We start from the raw sequence: 19,232 nt of genomic DNA on the forward strand, positions 1-19,232 counted from the left end.
TGCTGATATATTAATGTAAACTTCAATCACTTTTAAATAACATAACCACTTACTTAGGTAAATTGAATGAGTTTTAATTCTTGAAATAAATTTTACATTTGAAACAATATTTTTAAAGGGCACGCTTTAAAATTTACTGTCTTTCAATTTGTGCATGTAATACTACTTAGTAGATTATTTGTCCAAAAGCTGTGCACCAGTGATATGTACTATCAATATAACTATTATATGAAGTTTAAATAAAATTTAGAGCCCATGTTCACTCTAGTAACATTTCAAGTGCTCAGTAATTGTATGTGTCAAGCAGACACCATTTTGGTGAGCAAAGTTAAATTTTCATAAGCATGGAGACTTCTAGATTGACTGTGTTGTCCCAATCATTCATAGATGATGTGAGGAAATCACTAAATGAATTACATTACTACATATTTTCATCATGTTACCTCAAATAAGAAATCTGCATCATTAATTTATAATAGTCACAGAATGGATTAAACCTTATCACCTTGAAAGCATCCACAATATGGATGTCTGTTTTGCTTGTTCTGCTCCAATGTTTTTAATAGTAGATGCTACATAAATATTTGAGCATAAATTAATTTTTTTGATAATTGGAAAATTAAAAGAAGTTTACAAAACTTCTACAAATTAACTATTTTTTCACTTTTGAGGAGCTCCACTGTGCCAAAGTATATAAAAAAGCCATTTTTTTGTCTTCTGGATACTTAGGAATATCAATAATATCAGACTAATCAAAATCTTATAATCCTCCAAATGAAATTAGCCTCTGGGAACAGAGCTCTATTTAGCTGTATTTGTCTAATAAAGTAAAAGATTTGAAATACTGATACAAGTCCATGTTACTAGAGATCAACCAGGTTTTCTCATTTGTGGACAAAGTAATGAAAAATCTGTTGTGTTCTTGAGAACTCTATATCAAAAAATATCTTTTGGGTTTTTGTGTCCTACTCCTCAATACTTATGTTCAAAGCACAGTGCTGAAATGTCCCTTGAGTTTGCAGGGTGTGTGATATATTGCCATTTTCTGCTTTGGGTACCCAACTATAGTGCCCCTGGCCTACAAACCATGCATAGCAAATAGCTCTCTCTTCTGGATTATTCTTGAATATATATAAAATACATATATGTATATATATATATATATATATATATATATATATATATATATATATATGTGTGTGTGTGTGTGTGTGTGTGTGTGTGTGTATGTGTGTGTGTGTGTGTGTGTACTTTTCTAAAAAGGAGAGAAATAGTAGCGAATAAGTTGGTCTTATGTAAGCCTGTGAAAATTTATGTGAGAGTTATTTTCTTCAGGGCAGTGCTATCCAAATAACGTTTCCAGATAAATGAATGTCTTTAATAGTTTCTTTATGCTGTCCTAAGATGATTTTCTTCCTTCAAAAATATGTTCTTGATATTTTGTTGTTAAATATTTTTTAATTTAATAGTGGCACTAGCTAACAACATTAAGAAAACAAAATAAAAATTGACAATCAAATATTGGTCCCTAAGTAATGTACAGAACTTTTAGGGGTGAAATTCTATGATTGGACTACATTGGTCTGAGTCAAAAAAGTTAATTTTTCAGAATATGTATCAAGATTCTTTCTAAATTATCATATTCCATTGTCTAATGATGAATTTAAAAAGTCTCATTTATGACAATTATACAAGGAAAATAAATTCTGTGCAAAGAGTTTGCACTATGGTAAGAAATTAAAATTTCAAATCCAGAATCCAAAATCCATAATTTTGTTACTAATGCTGCATTGATACATAAATGCCAATAACAACTGTGATTCATCTATCCATTATTTAGGTATCTCTCTGAGTGCCCAAATATATGGGAAGGTAAATTGTAGTCTGGAGACTGGATTTAACCAGGAATAAAAACCAGAAATAAAACAAAAATCAAAAGCATCAGTTTAATAGCATCAGCCATATGATGAATATTTTACACAATTATGGCCGGTTACCATAATTGAATATAACGTCTTCCTCTGCCAGATTGAAATTTAGTTCAAAAGCATGATCCTCTGATCAGCACACATCCTTTGTCTTTTCCCACACATGCTTCCTGAAATTAGTCTTTCTGGCACACAGCTATTGGATATGTTGATTCAAAAGTGCCTGGAAGCCATTCTGATTTTGTTTTGTTTTGTTTTGTTTTTGGTGGAATGGAATCCATATTCTTGTGCATGCTAAGTAAGCACTCTACCACTGAGCTGACTGTCTAATCACTTAAAGCCATTGTAACTTGCTTATCTATGTAGTGAATTATAAATGTTATAGTTTGGCTCTGAGAAATTACTTTTTGATTATTTTCAAATTTAAGAGCATCTTACTGAAATATCAGGAATTTAACTAGACTATGTGCTACTTTTGGTGACAGTGAAGAACATTTTTTGAAATAGAGATTGTAATGCTTATTATGGAAATCTATAAAAACATGTTTTTGTTCCTAACCAATGAAGGAAAATTAACGTAACAACAGAAACAATATACACATTCTTTCTTTGTTTCCCATTGTTTTATACATGAAAATAAAACTCATTCTAACAAACAACAGTTCTAAAATTTTGCTATTTCTAGCACTTTTAGATGATCAAATATTTTGTTTCCAGTAAGCAGCTTCATGTTTAGGCTGGAAAGAATTTAATTCATCTAATTTAAAATGCAAACAAGTACATTTTAATTTCATTTTGCTTATTAGTGAGAATTTTCAATGCTGTTAAGCTTTTCAGTTTCACATATATTTATTTAGAATTAACCTGTGTCCTATAATTGAGCCTGCTATTAAAACCTGTAAACGTTTAGAAAATTGTTAAAAAAAAATTATGTGTGAGTAATTGGCCTGTTGAAATGAATTCAAAAAGTATAATTTCTGTAGCATACTTCATTAAATGGATTTATAAACCTGTTATGTAAAGTTCCTTTCAAAACTGATTGACTTCAAGTTTAATCTTAACTCTGTTTCAGATAATTCAGATAGTCAGTGCTGCAGATCGAGATCTTTTACCTGCTGGGCAGCAGTTCTCCTTTAGATTATCCCCTGAGGCTGCCATCAAACCAAATTTTACAGTCCGTGACTTCAGAAGTAAGTATAAACACTTAAAGATTTACCTTTTTCAAGTAGCTTTTTCAAAGGGCACACATAGAGGAATCAATACTTTTCCTAAATGCATTCAATTTTGTAAAATAAAGAAATCCACATATGAGAAATCCAACATTGCCTAAATAGTAATAAGTTAAATATTTAATCTATATGTATCTATCTAGAAGGCCAATGTATTTCCACCATACAAAGGAAAGTCTCTTAATGAGCCATGCATGTAAAAAGCTACCAGACAAATTGAAAGTTGTCCCTATCAAATATATCCTTTGGCTCCCATGCATATTTCTTGTACATACAAATAGGTAACTCTATAGTATCTGTTTTATTTTAATAACACTCAGTATAGCACTGGTTACTAATGTAGATATTGTAATCAGAATGATTCCCAGGCCATACCAAAATGGTTGACGCTCAGAAAATTGTACTAAACGATGAGAACTTTACCCTACTTGTATTAAATTTATGTATAAAGTATAAAACATAATGGTTATAATATATTACTGCCACTATAATTTTAGTTATCCCCTCATATACCATGTTTACACTTACTTTCTACTACTATTCTGGCCAATATTGCTACTGCTTCTGCTATTACTATTGCATGTGACACTATTATATCCACTACAAAAAACATAAAGAATACTGGATTTCAGATGCTTCTCAATGTATGATAGGATTATGTCTCCATAAACTCATCATAAAGTTGAAAATATACTAAATTGACAATGCATATCATATACCTACCCTACTAAACATCAGGGATTAGCATATCCTATCTTAAATGTGTTTAGAACAGTTTGTTAATCTGCAGTTGGTCAAAATCATCTAACAGATTGTCTATATTAGAATAAAGTTTGGAATATATCATGCAATTTTTAAATATCATACTAAAAATGAAAAGGGTAACAATTTCATACTATGGGTATGCTTTCATACAACATATAAACTAAAAATATTTAACCATGAAGTTGGGAACTGTCTATATTAAGGTTTATGTGTTCTCTCTTAAGTAATTGCAAATAATAGTTTTGCTTTTTGCCTTTTTGTTTGTTTTTGTTTTTTGCTTTGACATTTTTATCTCTTAATTTTTTTTTTGATTTTATAAATAAAGTGACCACTGGAGTTTAAACTTCAGGGGCACTCGACCACTAAGCCACATCCCCAGCCTTATTTTATATTTTATTTAGATACAGGTTCTTACTGTGTTGTTTTGAGCCTTGCCTTTGCTGCAGCTGGCTTCGAACTTGTTATCCCCCTGTCTCAGCCTCCTGAGCCACTGGGATTACAGGCATGTGCCACACTGCTCCTGGCTTCAAAATTTCTATATGCTAAAAAATAAGAATTAAAATGCCATTTTTTATAATATTGGGTAGTGAGAAGCTAAAGTTTTAATAAATTCTGTTTCTAGAACTAAGTACTTAAATTATAATGGGATGATAAGGATGGTGATTATTGGTAGATGCCCAAGGATGTTTTGAGAAAACTGGGTTTGCTTTAAATAATTAGAGAAAGAAATTGGAGTACCCATGTATTGTCACCAAAGAAAGTTGAGTGAGAATGACTGAAGAACAGCTGTACATGAAACAGCACCCCAAAGTTGAAGGATTTTATGAATGAAACAACCACATGTTTTATCATGAAAATGGTAACACTTCTGAGAAGAGAAGTAGACAATATTTATAGTTTTCAGTTAGAGCAACCCATCTAAAATAGAGCTGTCCAAAACAAATCAGGTCATTATGTTCACACTATTTATAAATAAGCTAAAGGTATAGTAATTCAAATAGAGTAATTTTATAAGTCATTGAAAAGTTTATGCAACAGTATAACATGTTCAGATTTTCATTTTGGGAAGATCAGTCTTATGTAATATGGAAAAGACATGAAGAGGGAGAAAAGATTAGTCCTGGCACCTTTGCATTGTCGTGTGAGACTGGCTGTGAAGATGAAGACAAGAGGATGGAGAAAGAATTCATAGAGCCCAATGCAGGATGCCCTTGGTTTAATTCAAGAATATAATGCAGACAAATCAGATTTCCAGATCATAAGATTGACGCTCATATCACTTACTCACTCTGAGTATCTGCTATGCCCCCCTAATCCATCTTTGTTGGAAGACCAAGATAATCATGATAATATGGACCAGACCCTCTGGTCTCAGGAGCAGTTTTTGCTTATAGACTGCACATATACCTGCTACAGAATTTAATGTCAATTATTGCTCTTCTTTACTGCAAGCTATATTTGTACACTTTTTAGGGTACAGAAAATGTTTTAAGTGGTGAAATGAGGTTTACTGAATCTTTTTTTTCTCACTATTGACAATGTACAATTTTCATGCAATCTATTTTCAAAAAATAATAAACTGAAAATAAATATTTTAAATATCCCAAAAGATTCTAGACACTGTGGTGCATTTCTGTAATTTCAATTATCCAAGAGGATGAAACAGAAAGATCACAAGTTTGAGGTTCTGCAAACTAGCGAGACCCGTGTCAAAATAAAAACATAAAAGGCTGGGGAAGTAGCTGGGAGGTAGAACATTCCTGAGTTCAATCCTCAGTACTGCTACACAAATAAACCTATTAATTATTTTCACTCAGGTTACAACACTTAATCTTTGTTCCTTTTCCTCAGATTCATGTAGAAAAATATCAAGTGCTGAAGATTTTAGCATTGCTTCGACTAGTCTCCACTTTTCTATCCTTATTGTCCCCACAATCATTTGACACATAAATTTAATTGAAAGTATCCTAGTAGACACCTGGCATTTTTAAGTTTTGTTTCTTAATTTTAAAGTGTTATGTCTGTAATAATAACAAACTAATCTTACCAAAACAAACCCTGATCTTATCACATGTATACTTTGTTCATCAAGGTACTCCATTTTTCAGTAACTTCTGTTGGCTCCATTGAGTATCTACAAACAGTACAATGTAACATAATGGAAATGATAACATTTTAAACAGACTTATATTTTATTGAGTAATATATTTTTCTAATTTTTTAAATCTATTTTCAAGTGGGAATTATGAATGTTAATATATTGATAAATAATAAACTACATGTCAATTTATTTGTAAAAATAAAACATTTGGGGGGAGTTTATTGGAAATAATAATGAAGAGTTTTCAAATAAACTAAAATTTATGCTTTCATGTATAGAAACAAATAAGAAAAGAGCAAATGAATGCAAAATAATATTTTCAATTGAAACATTAATTAAATTTATATGAAATGGAATTTTGGTGTCTTTTATTTCTACAAATATCACTACTATTAATTTTATTCAAGTTAAAATGATTTTCCTTTGTAATTACATTAAAGTGGTAATAGTTCATGATTTTCACAAATTGTTATGTATTTTTACATTTATAATTGGAATGTATTTTTCCATCTCTCTTTTTTTATCTGATGTGCAAGAGTGAAAGCAGTTAAATACCTACACATGCATACACACACACACACACACACACACACACACACACACACTCATACCTGCAGTTGTCTGTTGGTATGTAAAGGATTAATTCCAGGACCCTAACACCCATAGAGTCCAAAGTTTTCAGAAATACAAATTTCTTATAAAGCATTTCATAGTATTTACACATAATCTGTGCACAGCCTTCTGAAAAATTCAAATCATCTCTATGTTACTTATTATACCTAACACAATGTAAATGATACAAAAATAAACAGTCAATTTTACTCTTTATGTATAGCAATGGAAATTTTTTTCCATTGCTTGTTTTCTCAAATTTTCAATCCATGGCTATGGAATGTGTGAATATGGGGGGTCCGTATATAAACATGTTTATTTGTTTATGTATAAATGATCCATGGAAAACACAGGAAAAATCACAAGTTTAATCTGAAAGAGTCAATAGATTTTTTTAAAAATAATCTTTTTAGCTGCAGATGGACAAAATACCTTTAATTAATTAATTAATTATTTTTTTATGTGGTTCTGAAATAGAACCCAATGCCTCACATGCTAGGCAAGCAAGAACTCCACCACTGAGCTACAACCATAGCCTCCGTCAATAGATTTTTAATGAATTTTAAAGAATAGATTCTTATTAAGATATTCAACAGATTAATGCTTTAATTTTTTTGTTATGCTAATATGTGTGGAAATATTCTTTTCCTCAATGACATTTTCATATAAGAAAAGAAAAAAGAGTAACCCAATGACTTCTTTTCTCATAAAACATTCTGTATTTTTTTCCAAATACGAAAGCTAATTCTTGCAGCAGACAAGATTAGTGTTTCCTCCTTCTTTAATGATTATTTTTCTGGCAGCTTTCATGATGATATATGACATAACTAATATAAGGTTGCATTTTACCAATTCAAGAAGGTCTTCTTATACTTAGTGGATACCAACTTAAAGAATTGAAGTGAAACTCACAGTAACCATGTTATCTTAATGTCCTGTTTTGTAGACAACACAGCTGGAATTGAAACCAGAAGAAATGGATACAGCTGCAGACAGCAAGAGTTGTATTTCCTCCCTGTTGTAATAGAAGACAGCAGCTACCCTGTCCAGAGCAGTACAAACACAATGACTATTCATGTTTGTAGGTGTGACTCTGACGGTACCATTCTGTCTTGTAATGTGGAAGCAATTTTTCTGCCTGTTGGATTGAGCACTGGCACTTTAATTGCAATCCTACTATGTATCGTTATACTTTTAGGTTAGTTTCAACATTGATCAAGTTCTCTCTCACACACTCCTATGTCTCTATCTCTGTCTCTCTCTCTCTCTCTTTCTAGAGCGGGCATGCTCTCCCTCTCAGTTTACCATGTAAATAGATTTTTGTTCAGTGAGTTGTCACTTCTTGTTATAATTTATCTATATTACAATATTTTATGAGATATATTTTTTATTTAATCCCTCATAAAACACATAATTTAAAATATAAAACTGGATTTTCAAGTTTGTGGTCTTTGCAAAATGAGATTCTCTCTAAAAATATCTATTTTTTGGCAACAATTTCTCAATTCATTTTATATTCTAGTAATTACTACAATTGAATAAAAGATCCTATAGTCTTCTAAGAAATGTACTAGGTGAACAAAAGTTCTCAAATTCTGAAAAGAGAAGAAAGAAAAGAGCAGTAAAGAAATAGAATATAAAGGAATCCCCAAATTTTATTTTCTTCAGTTAAAACTGCCTTTCAGAAGCAATTCTTCTTCCAATTTTCCCAGATCCCCTCACATCAAAATTTTAACTCTTCCTACTCTGAAGAAAACTGACTAAAATATCTAGGCACACAACAAAGGAAAAGGACTGAAGTAAAATGTGTTCACCATCTCTGTGATAGTGACTGTCAACCAATTTCAGGGCTTTGCCTCTCCCATCAACTGTTCAGCTTTTCTATTTCACTTTCTAATTTATTGCCATATTCACACTAGTACAGAGAAATTTCAATTTTGCATCACTTCTTTAAAATCAAATTACAACAGATACACTGCTGGGCACTGTGGGATAAGTTTGTATATGCATATTTTCCATTCAGGAAAAAATATTCTGAAAAAGATGAACACTTTCTAGTAACTATAGGATAGAAAGCAAAACTGTTAAACCACTTGTAGGAGGTAGAACATGGAGTAAGGAATTCGATGATACCTTGTGGGAACATGCCTTGAGACAAATGTTCATGCTGTCTTGAATGATAAAGTTGTAGTCCAATTTACATGTGTATTATTAATTACATCTAAATAACTTTCATAAGCATAATGAAATTTTATGTCCTTATAATTTATAATAAATAATTATTAGTATCTATTTGTGCTGTTGATATAAAACTTAAAAGAGCACATTCAAAAAAATTCTAACATCTGGAATTGAACATAATCAATTAGGTTTAAGTTCAAATCAAGTGTTCCTTTCTCATTCTGCTCATTTGTCTTTTGACTACTGGAATGCCAGAGTAATTCCATAGCAATTTAGCAGCTCTGCACTTTCCCTATGACTTAGGGAATCCCAAAACCTAGGAGACTTGTTTGATTGCCTGGGGAGAAATAACCGAGTTTCATCATGATGAAAGAACTCTATAGTTCTATGACAAGAGTCTTCCAAACTCTTCCAATATAAGTAAAAAAGATTTTGCTCCCCTAATTATTTTTAATTGATTAAAATGAGAAGGCACATTGGGAGTGTATTGGTCTATTTGTATTGCTACCTTGAAACAGGGTAGCAAGTAACATGTCTGCTCATCATTACAAAGCCCTGAAATCTACCATGCACTCCTTCATTCTATGCTTCCTAATGCCTGCAAAATACCTGTGCTATTCTAGAGGCTGTGAATTCACTCGAACAGAGTAGTGAGTATTGGCACTCTTCATCTTTCCATGGTGTCTGCTTAAATATCCACTATTCTTTGACTTCTGTAACCAATCACAGACTTCACTAGGTCTGCCATTTTCATTTCCTTTGTGAGTTGATGGGAAGCCCAAGAATTCAGTGTTACTTGATTTTCTTTTAGGTGGACTTCAGGGAAGTCTATAATAGTCTGCTTTACTGCCATGATGACTCCTAAACCAGTTTGCATTCAGGAATTCTCTATGAGGCTTTCAGTCTCTCACATACTCCCCAGGCAATCAAACAACAGTCTCTTAGGTTTGGGGATTCTCTAAGTCATAGAGAAAGTGCAGAGCTGCTAAACTTCTCTCAAAGTCCCAGTGTACAGAAGTCCTCCCTAGGTTCCCTCGCTTCTTCCAATCCCCTGACTCTAATTTTGGAGAAAGTGAAATAACCTAGTTTCATCATGATGTATTCTTCTCTACTCTCTAGTTTTCTGACAAGAGTCCTCCAGACTCTTCCATTGTAAATCAAAAGGATTTTGCTCCCCTAATTATTTTTAATTGATTACCTCAAAAAATTATTTATTTCATTAAAAACACAAATTTCCAATTTCCAAATGAGAATACTACAATTTGGAAATTAACCATGATAATTACATCTTGCAGATGATGATGATTTTTAAGTTTTTTTTTTTAATTGGTATCAATTCTTACAACTCTGTATGGTTAGAACATCCCCACCCCCACCCACCCCGGTATTTTTGTCAAACTGAAATCTAAAATATGGAAATATAAGGGCAAAAATGATATTTTGAATAACTGTTCTGTGGTTTCTTGTTATCATTTCCAAATAAAGTTGTTGACTTCAGACAATGAGAAAAACATAAACACATACGTGCTCAGATGGATTGTAGTGTTTTTAATCTAAGATTGGAAACAGCATGCCTTGATCAATTTTAACTTTCTTGGAATGATAAATGACTCATCTGCCTTCTTTTTCCCAATTGCAATTTGTCTCCTCTCAGCCATAGTTGTGCTGTACATCGCATTGCACAGGCAGAGGAAGAAGGATACCTTGATGACCTCCAAGGAAGACATAAGAGAAAACGTTATTCACTACGACGACGAAGGAGGTGGAGAGGACGACACGCAGGCCTTCCATATCGGGGCGCTGAGAAACCCGACAGCAGTTGAAGAAAACAAAATCCGCAGGGATATCAAGCCAGACTCACTTTGCCTGCCCCGCCAGAGGCCCCTGGTGGAAGACAGCACGGACATCAGGGACTTCATCCATCAGAGGCTGCAGGAGCACGACTTGGACCCTGCTGCCCCGCCCTATGACTCGCTGGCCACCTTCGCCTACGAGGGCGCAGGGTCGCTAGCCACGTTGCTCAGCTCCATTGACTCACTGGGCACTGATGCTGACCAGGACTACAACTACCTGGCGAACTGGGGACCGCTCTTCAAGGTCCTTGCTGACATGTTCCATGAACAAGAGAGCTACAACCCCGACAAAGTCACTTAGGGAGAGGCGGAGGCTAGGTGCAGAGGAGGAGAGATTTTTTAACAGGAGCAACACAAGTAGACATCAATGCGCGCACACACACAGTCTTTATAATGCAGGATTCTTTTGATGATCTGGTTTCTAGCAAGTGGCTGTATTTATCACACTGTCAGTTTTGGTTTATTCTGTTGTCACAAGATAAATCCTATAATATGTACTTGCTTTGTTTTGTTTTGTTATTTCAGAAACATGCTGAGACAAGCTCAGGCCTATTAAATACGATTTACTGACATGACAACCTACAATGAAGATAGCTATGTGGCATCACGGTGGAAGAGTGTTAGATTTTTCTTAATTCCACTAAAGTGCCTATTGAAACTCTCATCATTTAAAGTGGTGTACCCTACACTCTGCTGTGATGTGGTTGCAGGATTCAGTGATAAAGAGGAATAAACAAAGACATCTTCAAGGAGCAATAGCACCCTGCTGACTCTTCTCATTCCTTTTGAGACAAAAAGGAAACTCTGATCTCCATCTTCTTATAATTCAAAGGTGTTTCTTTTTAAAACTGTATGCCAAGACATATTTGCTTTTCCTACCCTTTCAGAAAATTGAAATAAATATAATAATATCAAATTAAATATGTAACCCATGAATTTGAAAAGCAATGTTTGATCGTAACATCAGTTCATATTAAAGAATGTTAATTAATATATTAGTTTTTTTCCAAAAAAATAAAATTTTAAAAAAGAAATGGAAAAAAATTCCTCTTTATAAAGGGAGGCCTCAGGGCTAAAATTCCACATTAAAATAAATATTGGTTTTGTTTTATACTGTAGTGGTGTGTGGAAATTGGTTTTAAAAAGTCACCAAATCATTTAAACTCTCAGTTGTAGATAAAATACCAGCTTCTATTTCTATGAATATTTTCAAAGGGAACAACAACTATTAATTTAAATAGAGAAAGAGGAATTCATTACAGTTTCTTAGATTTTTATTACATTCTAGTGATTCTTTCTTGGCCAATGAAAAAAATACATATTAAATAACATAGGCTAGATGTATAATACATCTCTAAATATTTTTTATGTTATTGAACAAATAAGTCAGGGACTTCAGAATGTTGAATCCAATGACTAAATCTTAAAAGGGACACAAATGCAAAATCAGTCAGCTGATGCACTTACTAACATGTACTTTGTGAATGCCATTCTATACTACAGCTCAGAGTTAACTCTTTGCTATCTCACAAACAACAATCCTCAGATTCATCATCCTTTACAACTTCCCTGTAAATAGATTTTTAATTTGATACAAGTTCCTAAGAAATATTCAATTTAATGAGCATATTAGTAAACTTCACTCATGTTAATTTCAACTGGATTGTATACTATTTAGAAATACACATAACAGATATTAACTAATTAAAGTTGTATATTTCTCAATATTAAACCTATAAATGTGTCTTCTGAAAGATAAACACTATGTATAATTAGAAAATTAAAGTTGTTGTAGTTCCATCTGAAATCTAAGATCAATATCTAACTATTGTTTTAAAATATCTATGAATATATTTAACATTTACAAGATCATAAAACCAAGAATTCACATATGGGAAAATCACGTGGAAATATGAATAACTGGTAAATTATACTCAGCCATATGCACACACAAATGCTTACTTTAAAATTATCTATTATTGATGCTATGGCAATGGGATCCTTCAAATCTGCATTTCCCATCTTTTTCCTCTTTCTACCAGTTGCATAGTTTCCTTTTCTCCTTCTGAGGAATGACTGACGAACTTGCTTTCCTCTACTGATCACCCCGTTTTTACTTCAGTCTCATTCCTGAGAACTACAATATTCATGTAGTATAATACTTTCTAATATAGTACACTTTGGGAAATATTTACATACTTTTTTTAGGAAGCTTATAATATCATCATCTTTCCCAAGAGAAAAATTAAGATAATTTCTAGATTTGCCCACACAACATGATTCACTATGTAATGAAGAAAAACCTCCTGAAGAAGGTTAATGTGCAATATCATTCCCTTTTGAAATGATTATTATTGGCAGAAATTATTGCATTTGACATTTTGTAAAGGAATATCATTGGATCTACATTCAACAGAAGCCATGTGACATGAAGAAAATTAGGAGGGGCAGATTATGTGAAACCATGTGACTAAAATACTAAGCAAAAGTATGAAACTTGTGGATCTTATTTTAATCATATTAATAAATTTTATTTTTAGGACATCTATCTCTTTTACATTTTCAACACTATTTGTGTGGTAGGGCTACTTTAACAAAAAATCAAAGATTGAAATGCTTAACAAGAGGTGCTTTTCCTTACAGTTCTGGAGGGTTGGTTTCTTCTGAGGCATTTCTCTTTGCTTTAGGATAAATTCTTTGTTCTGTATTTTTACATTGTCTTCACTCTGTGTTCATGTTTTTATTTACTTTTTTAAAAGAACCTGCTGAATATTAGATTTGGTCTTAGTCATGTAACCTTTTTTTTACCTTACTTATCTCTTCTAGGTCCCTAGCATTGAATGCAGTCGCAAAGACAAATTAGGAGATAGATTTCAGCATAGGGATTTGGCATATAACAATAATACAGATAATCACAGCAAACTTTTTTTCAACCAAAAAAGCATTTGATTTCTAATAGCCAACCACCCAATTATGTCAAAAGAAAGTGAAGGAAATAATCTTCATTACAATGGGAAACTAGAAAAATCGATATGGGGAAAGAGATCTGTTAGTATTAACTAATTAGAAGTGTTACAGAATACTTTTTATGCTATGACAAAAAATAGATTTAATATATTAATATTTTTATTTTTAAATATTTTTTAGTTGTAGATGGACACAATACCTTTATTTTTAAATTACTTTTATGTGCTGCTGAATATAGAACCCAGTACCTCAATGTAGCAGGCAAGCACTCTCTCACTGAACCAGAAACCCAGTCAATTTTTTAAAAAAATTTATATTAACAATCACATAACTTCATTCAAGTTTTAAGCAATATAAAACTATTAATAATTTATATTTATATGGGTAAATATTGACTATTAACTATAATTAAACTATAATTTTATTGTCTTGCATATGTATCTTTATAGAAATATATATGTACATATTATATATAAGTAAGTATGTTACTTATAAATTTTTAAATATACTACCTTTGATTTTATTCAAAGAATATTTATCAACATCCAGCAGTGAAACTTTGTGATTGATACACTAGAAATAATATAAAATTGCTTTTGTACCAAATTCTGTCTCTGGCTAGTAATGTCCAAGGAGGCAAGTTCCTTCTTCATCTCTCAATGTTCTAGTGGTCACTGTGGTAAACTTAATTTGTTGCACCCTAATGTTTTGTAAGCTTCCTCTGAAATTTATTGGCTATCAAATTCTAGCTATAATCACAAGTCCATTAAATCATTTGTGGATTACAAAAAAATCTTGAGACTCATAGAGATCTTTAAGTCATAAATCACAGAAATCACTGATGTGCATATACGAATAATATAAAAATAGCATATCTAGATGATTCATAAATATTTGTTTCCTTAACATTATGTTATTTATCTTCATCACTCTGTCTAATTATGGCAGAGACATATAAACAGTCACAATTATATAAAGAATTCTGAAATGCACACTTCAGTCAGTAATGAGGTACAGTGTACTGTACTCTCCTACCTCATTCACTCATGACTAACAGCCTGAAGTCTGTCTCTCTTGAAGCTCACTAGTAACTTCAAAATTGAAACCCTCCAACGACCTTTCCTTTCATCTTCCTGTGATTTCCATGGTTTTAAGCACATTGTCATCTCTCATCTTCAAATTCTGCTTTCACCCCTCGGTTCATTCTTTTTTTTAAGTATTTTATACCCTCACATGTTCTACAGAGGTAATTCCACTGAGTGCTCACTCTGTTTTCATTTCTTTCTTTGTTTTGGTATCATCAACATTTGGAGTTCTTTCATGAAGCAATTTTTATCTCTATAGAAAATAGCATTCAAAGAATTCTTAAATTTATGTGTGTATATCTATATACACAATATACATACATATAATTCCTATAGCATATATATATATATATTTATATATAAAACATATTCATAAGTAAGTAGTATTTGCTACTTTCTAAATATATACTCCTGGCTATTCATTGGCTTTGAATTCATTAGATCCAAATCTATATATTCCACTTTCTGAATGTAATATTTCTGTTGTTAAATGAACTCTAATGTACTCTAAACTCTTTGTTTCTCTCTCTCTCTCTCTCTCTCTCTCTCTCTCTCTCTCTCTCTCTTACACACACACACACACACACACACACACACACACACACAAAACCTTCCTATCACTTGCCCTATTATGTCAGTATACTTCCACCGAGATATGAATAATCTTTATTTCCAATACTATTGCCACTCTCTCATTGTATTGCTGTTATAGTAATAAAACAACTGTTAAAAATAAACTTTTAAAATTACTAAGTGCAGAAAACTTATATATGTATAAATATGAACATATATGTATATATACATATAAATACCCTATATTTAGTTTCCCCTACTCTTACATAATTTTTTGTTAGGGTACCAGAGATTGAACTCAGGGGCACTCGACCACTGAGCCACTTCTACAGCCCTATTTTGTATTTTATTTAGAGACAGGGTCTCATTGAGTTGCTTAAGTCCTCACTATGTTGAGGCTGGATTTGAACTCAAAATCCTCCTGTCTCAGCTCCCTGGGCTGCTGGGATTACAGACATGAACCAGTACTGATAATTTTCAGTCAATTAAAATCTGTATTTTTCCTTATTTTTACCTAATGTGCTTTCACCGTTCAGGATCCCATGCAGGGTTGTCATTGCATATGGTCACTCTAAGATTCTCATGGCTGTGACAATTTCTCAGATTTCTACTTCACAGGTTCTTGGAAGTCTGAAGGATTACTGATCAGGTGCTTTGTGGACTGTCCCTCACTGGGTATTGGTCAGATATTTTCACTTCATGATTTGACTGAGGATGTGTTCTGGGGAAGAACAGAGAGATAAAGTGCCACTCTCTTCACATAGATCAGAATGATATGCTATTCAAATGACATCACTGTTGATATTAACTTTTATCCTCTGGCTGAGTTAGTTTTTCAGGTTTTCTTATTGTACATTCCTAATTTTCCCCAAATCCTTATGCAGTTCTTGCAAGAGAGTTTATTCATGTTGCCCACATGTAAGAGGCATGGAGCTATGTTCTGTGACTTAAGAGCAGAGTTTCATCATAAAACATTTTAATTTTGCATGAGATATGTGTCTATTCTCAATTTATATATTTAGTCATCTATTTATATGACAATGGACTCATAGATATTTGATATTTTGGCCTATAATTCAATGTTACTTTATTCATAAACCTATTTCCATTCATTTATATAGCCCTTTGCATGTCCTCAATCGTTTTTTTTTTTTTTTTTTGTGTGTGTGTGTGTGTGTGTGTGTGTGTTTGGTTGTTAGTATATTCTGAACACTGTCTTACAGTCTGCCACTGCAATCTCCAGTCTTGTCTTATAAACTATTTTGACAGAGTTCTGGAATTAGCCATTTCTTCAAAAAGGCTTATTTCTTTTTGTTGGAAATTATCTTACAAATTTGTGGGAAGGTAAAAGTGCTTCTCATTACCAGGTGTGTGTTTCAGGTCTTCAGATAATAGAACAAGAAAATACATGTGTGAGGATCAGAATCTGTCTGTAAGTGTTGCAGTGTGTAACCATCTGTGGTGGCTTCATTAGGCTCAGAATGAGTCAGGGTAACATCACATCTATAATTCTTTACCACCTACATCATTGTTTGTAGTCTTTCTTGTTTATGAAAAACGTTCACTCCATTACTGAGAAAACTACCTCTTAGCATCGGTCCTCCATTTAGGAATTCTTCAATTCCAGAATAGTGTTTAAGAACTATTAAGCCATAAGACGACTTTATCAGAATTCTTTAGCCTTCAGTCTTAGATTTTTCAATGTCACTCATCATTACTTTACCAGTGATGCAGTTTTGACCATTTGTCAAACAGTGAGATTATTTTGTCACATTCTCTTTCAATTTTTAGATCATTTTATCTACTAAATAAAAATTCTAGTTTGCATATTAAAAGTTACTGTTTGTAATATAATGGTCTATAGATTTTGACACATTTATAGTGTTGTTAGTTTACCATTTTAGTCTCAACAAAATAGTTTTACTGCTTTAAAAAAGAAAATCTGCTGCACTTCTCGTAATCTCCAGAGACTTCTCTAGACTATTGTGAAACATAAATTATGAACTATCTTTGTGTTTTTGACTTCCATGTTGTTATATAAATAGAATAATACATTGTGTAGCCCTTGTACACTGGATGTTTTTCTTGGCAATATGAATTTAAGAGTCATCTTTGACTTTGTGTGATGTGATAATGCATTTGTTTTTATGGAATTCATTCCACTGTATGGATGTACCAGTTTATCAATTTGGCTACTGAAGGACACCTTGGTTGCTTCTAGCTTTCAGAGATGGTAAATAAAGATTTATACAGATTCACATACAGGTCTTTGTGTAAACACACATTTTCAAATTACTTGGGAAAATATTTAGAAGTCCAGTGGCTTTTAGGAGTATATTTCTGGACTTTCTGTTCAGTGCTATTGATCTTTGTGTCTACTCCTTCACAAAACCAGAGTCTTTTGATCACCATCACTTTCTTTAAGTCTTGAGATAGAGAATGTGAGTACTCCTGTTTTTCTTTTCAATGTTGTGTTGGTCATTGAAGGTTTTTGCTTTTTAATACTCATTTTGAACAAATTTGTTGATAGTCAGGAGGTAATTTTCTTAGAATTTCATTGTAATGACTCAAATCTATAAATTGATTTGGAAGGGATTCACTTCTCAACAAAAATGAATATCCTAATCCTTAAACATTGACTACTTCTCAATTTATTTATATGTCTCTTACTTTATTTAATAGTTTTTGTAGTCTGTGTAAAGACCTTGTATATAATTATTAGATTTATACACAAATGGTTCTTTTTTGGTGTGTATTGTAAATGGCATATAAAACTTTTAAAATTATAATTGTTCACTGGTATATAAGAAAGCAATTGACTCATTCTAAATAAACTTGCATCCTGTAATATTGCTATATTTGCTAATCATTATATTTTTTAAAAATTTTCAATACATTAAGTAATAATAAAAGGATATTCCTACTTTATTTTACCTAAAAAAAAATTATCTTATATCATCAGTCACATACAGGAACATGACAAGAATATCGCCATAACTATTTCTTTGTTGAAGAAATAGTTATGGCAGATATTCTTGTCATGTTCCTGTATTGTGACTGATGTTAGATAATTTTTTTTTAGGTAAAATCAAGTTAGGAATATCCCTTTCTATTCTTAATTTATTGAGACTTTTTAAAAAATAGAGAATGATTGTTGGACTTTGTCAATATTTTTTCTATTCATTGTATGATTATAATGATTTTTCTTGGTAAATCAATTGGCATTGTAGATAACATTTACAAATATTGAATATCGAAGCAGACTTGAAATGAATCACCTGTGTTTGTTATATACATATAACCTGGATTTCCTTTCTTTGAATATCACTTGTAGTTTTGATATTAGGGTAATGTTAGCTTCATAAAATACATTAGCTAGTATTATATATCCTTGTATATTTTGGAAACATATTATTTAGAATTGGTATTATTCTTACTTGAAGTTTGGAAGAAATCCTAAGTGATATAATCAGGACCTGTTACATTTTTAGTATAAACTTATTGTGTGTTTAATTGATTTAATAGGTTCAGGGATATCTATTTCTCCTTGTGTGAGGTGGGGTTTTGTTTGTTTTTGTTTTTAGTTTGTGTCTTACAATAGGACTCTGGTATCAAGGATATAATATTTGTGACCCTAGGCTTGGTCACAGTATTCACTAGTTATAATTTCTATGCCTCTCAAATTCACAACAATGGTGATCAATTTTAATTTGTTTCTGGTGTTGCTAATCTTTGTCTTATTACTTTTATTCATGGTTAGTTTGATTGCTAAATAAAAATAAATTGGTCATTTATATTTTTAAATGAAACAGATTTTTTATTATACTGTTTCCTATTTTCATTTATTTCTGCTCTATTTTATTTTATTTTATTTATAGTTGTTGTTTTTGTTTTGCAGGGCTGGGAATGACTTCAGCAGCACTTTATCACTGAGATAT

General features: G+C 32.0%; 1 protein-coding gene across 1 annotated transcript in view; it reads left to right on the forward strand.

Moving 5' to 3' along the window:
- LOC143387181 (cadherin-12-like) overlaps positions 1-10,970 on the forward strand; it is a 105,810-nt gene extending 94,840 nt beyond the window's left edge. Inside the window, 3 exon segments of the mRNA XM_077108042.1 lie at positions 2,979-3,118; positions 7,582-7,833; positions 10,471-10,970. Coding sequence (XP_076964157.1) covers positions 2,979-3,118; positions 7,582-7,833; positions 10,471-10,970 — 892 coding nt within the window.
- The last annotated feature ends 8,262 nt before the right edge of the window (positions 10,971-19,232 follow it).

This window comes from Callospermophilus lateralis, unplaced genomic scaffold (genome assembly GCF_048772815.1).
Source record: "Callospermophilus lateralis isolate mCalLat2 unplaced genomic scaffold, mCalLat2.hap1 Scaffold_121, whole genome shotgun sequence".
NCBI classification, from domain to species: Eukaryota; Metazoa; Chordata; class Mammalia; order Rodentia; family Sciuridae; genus Callospermophilus; species Callospermophilus lateralis.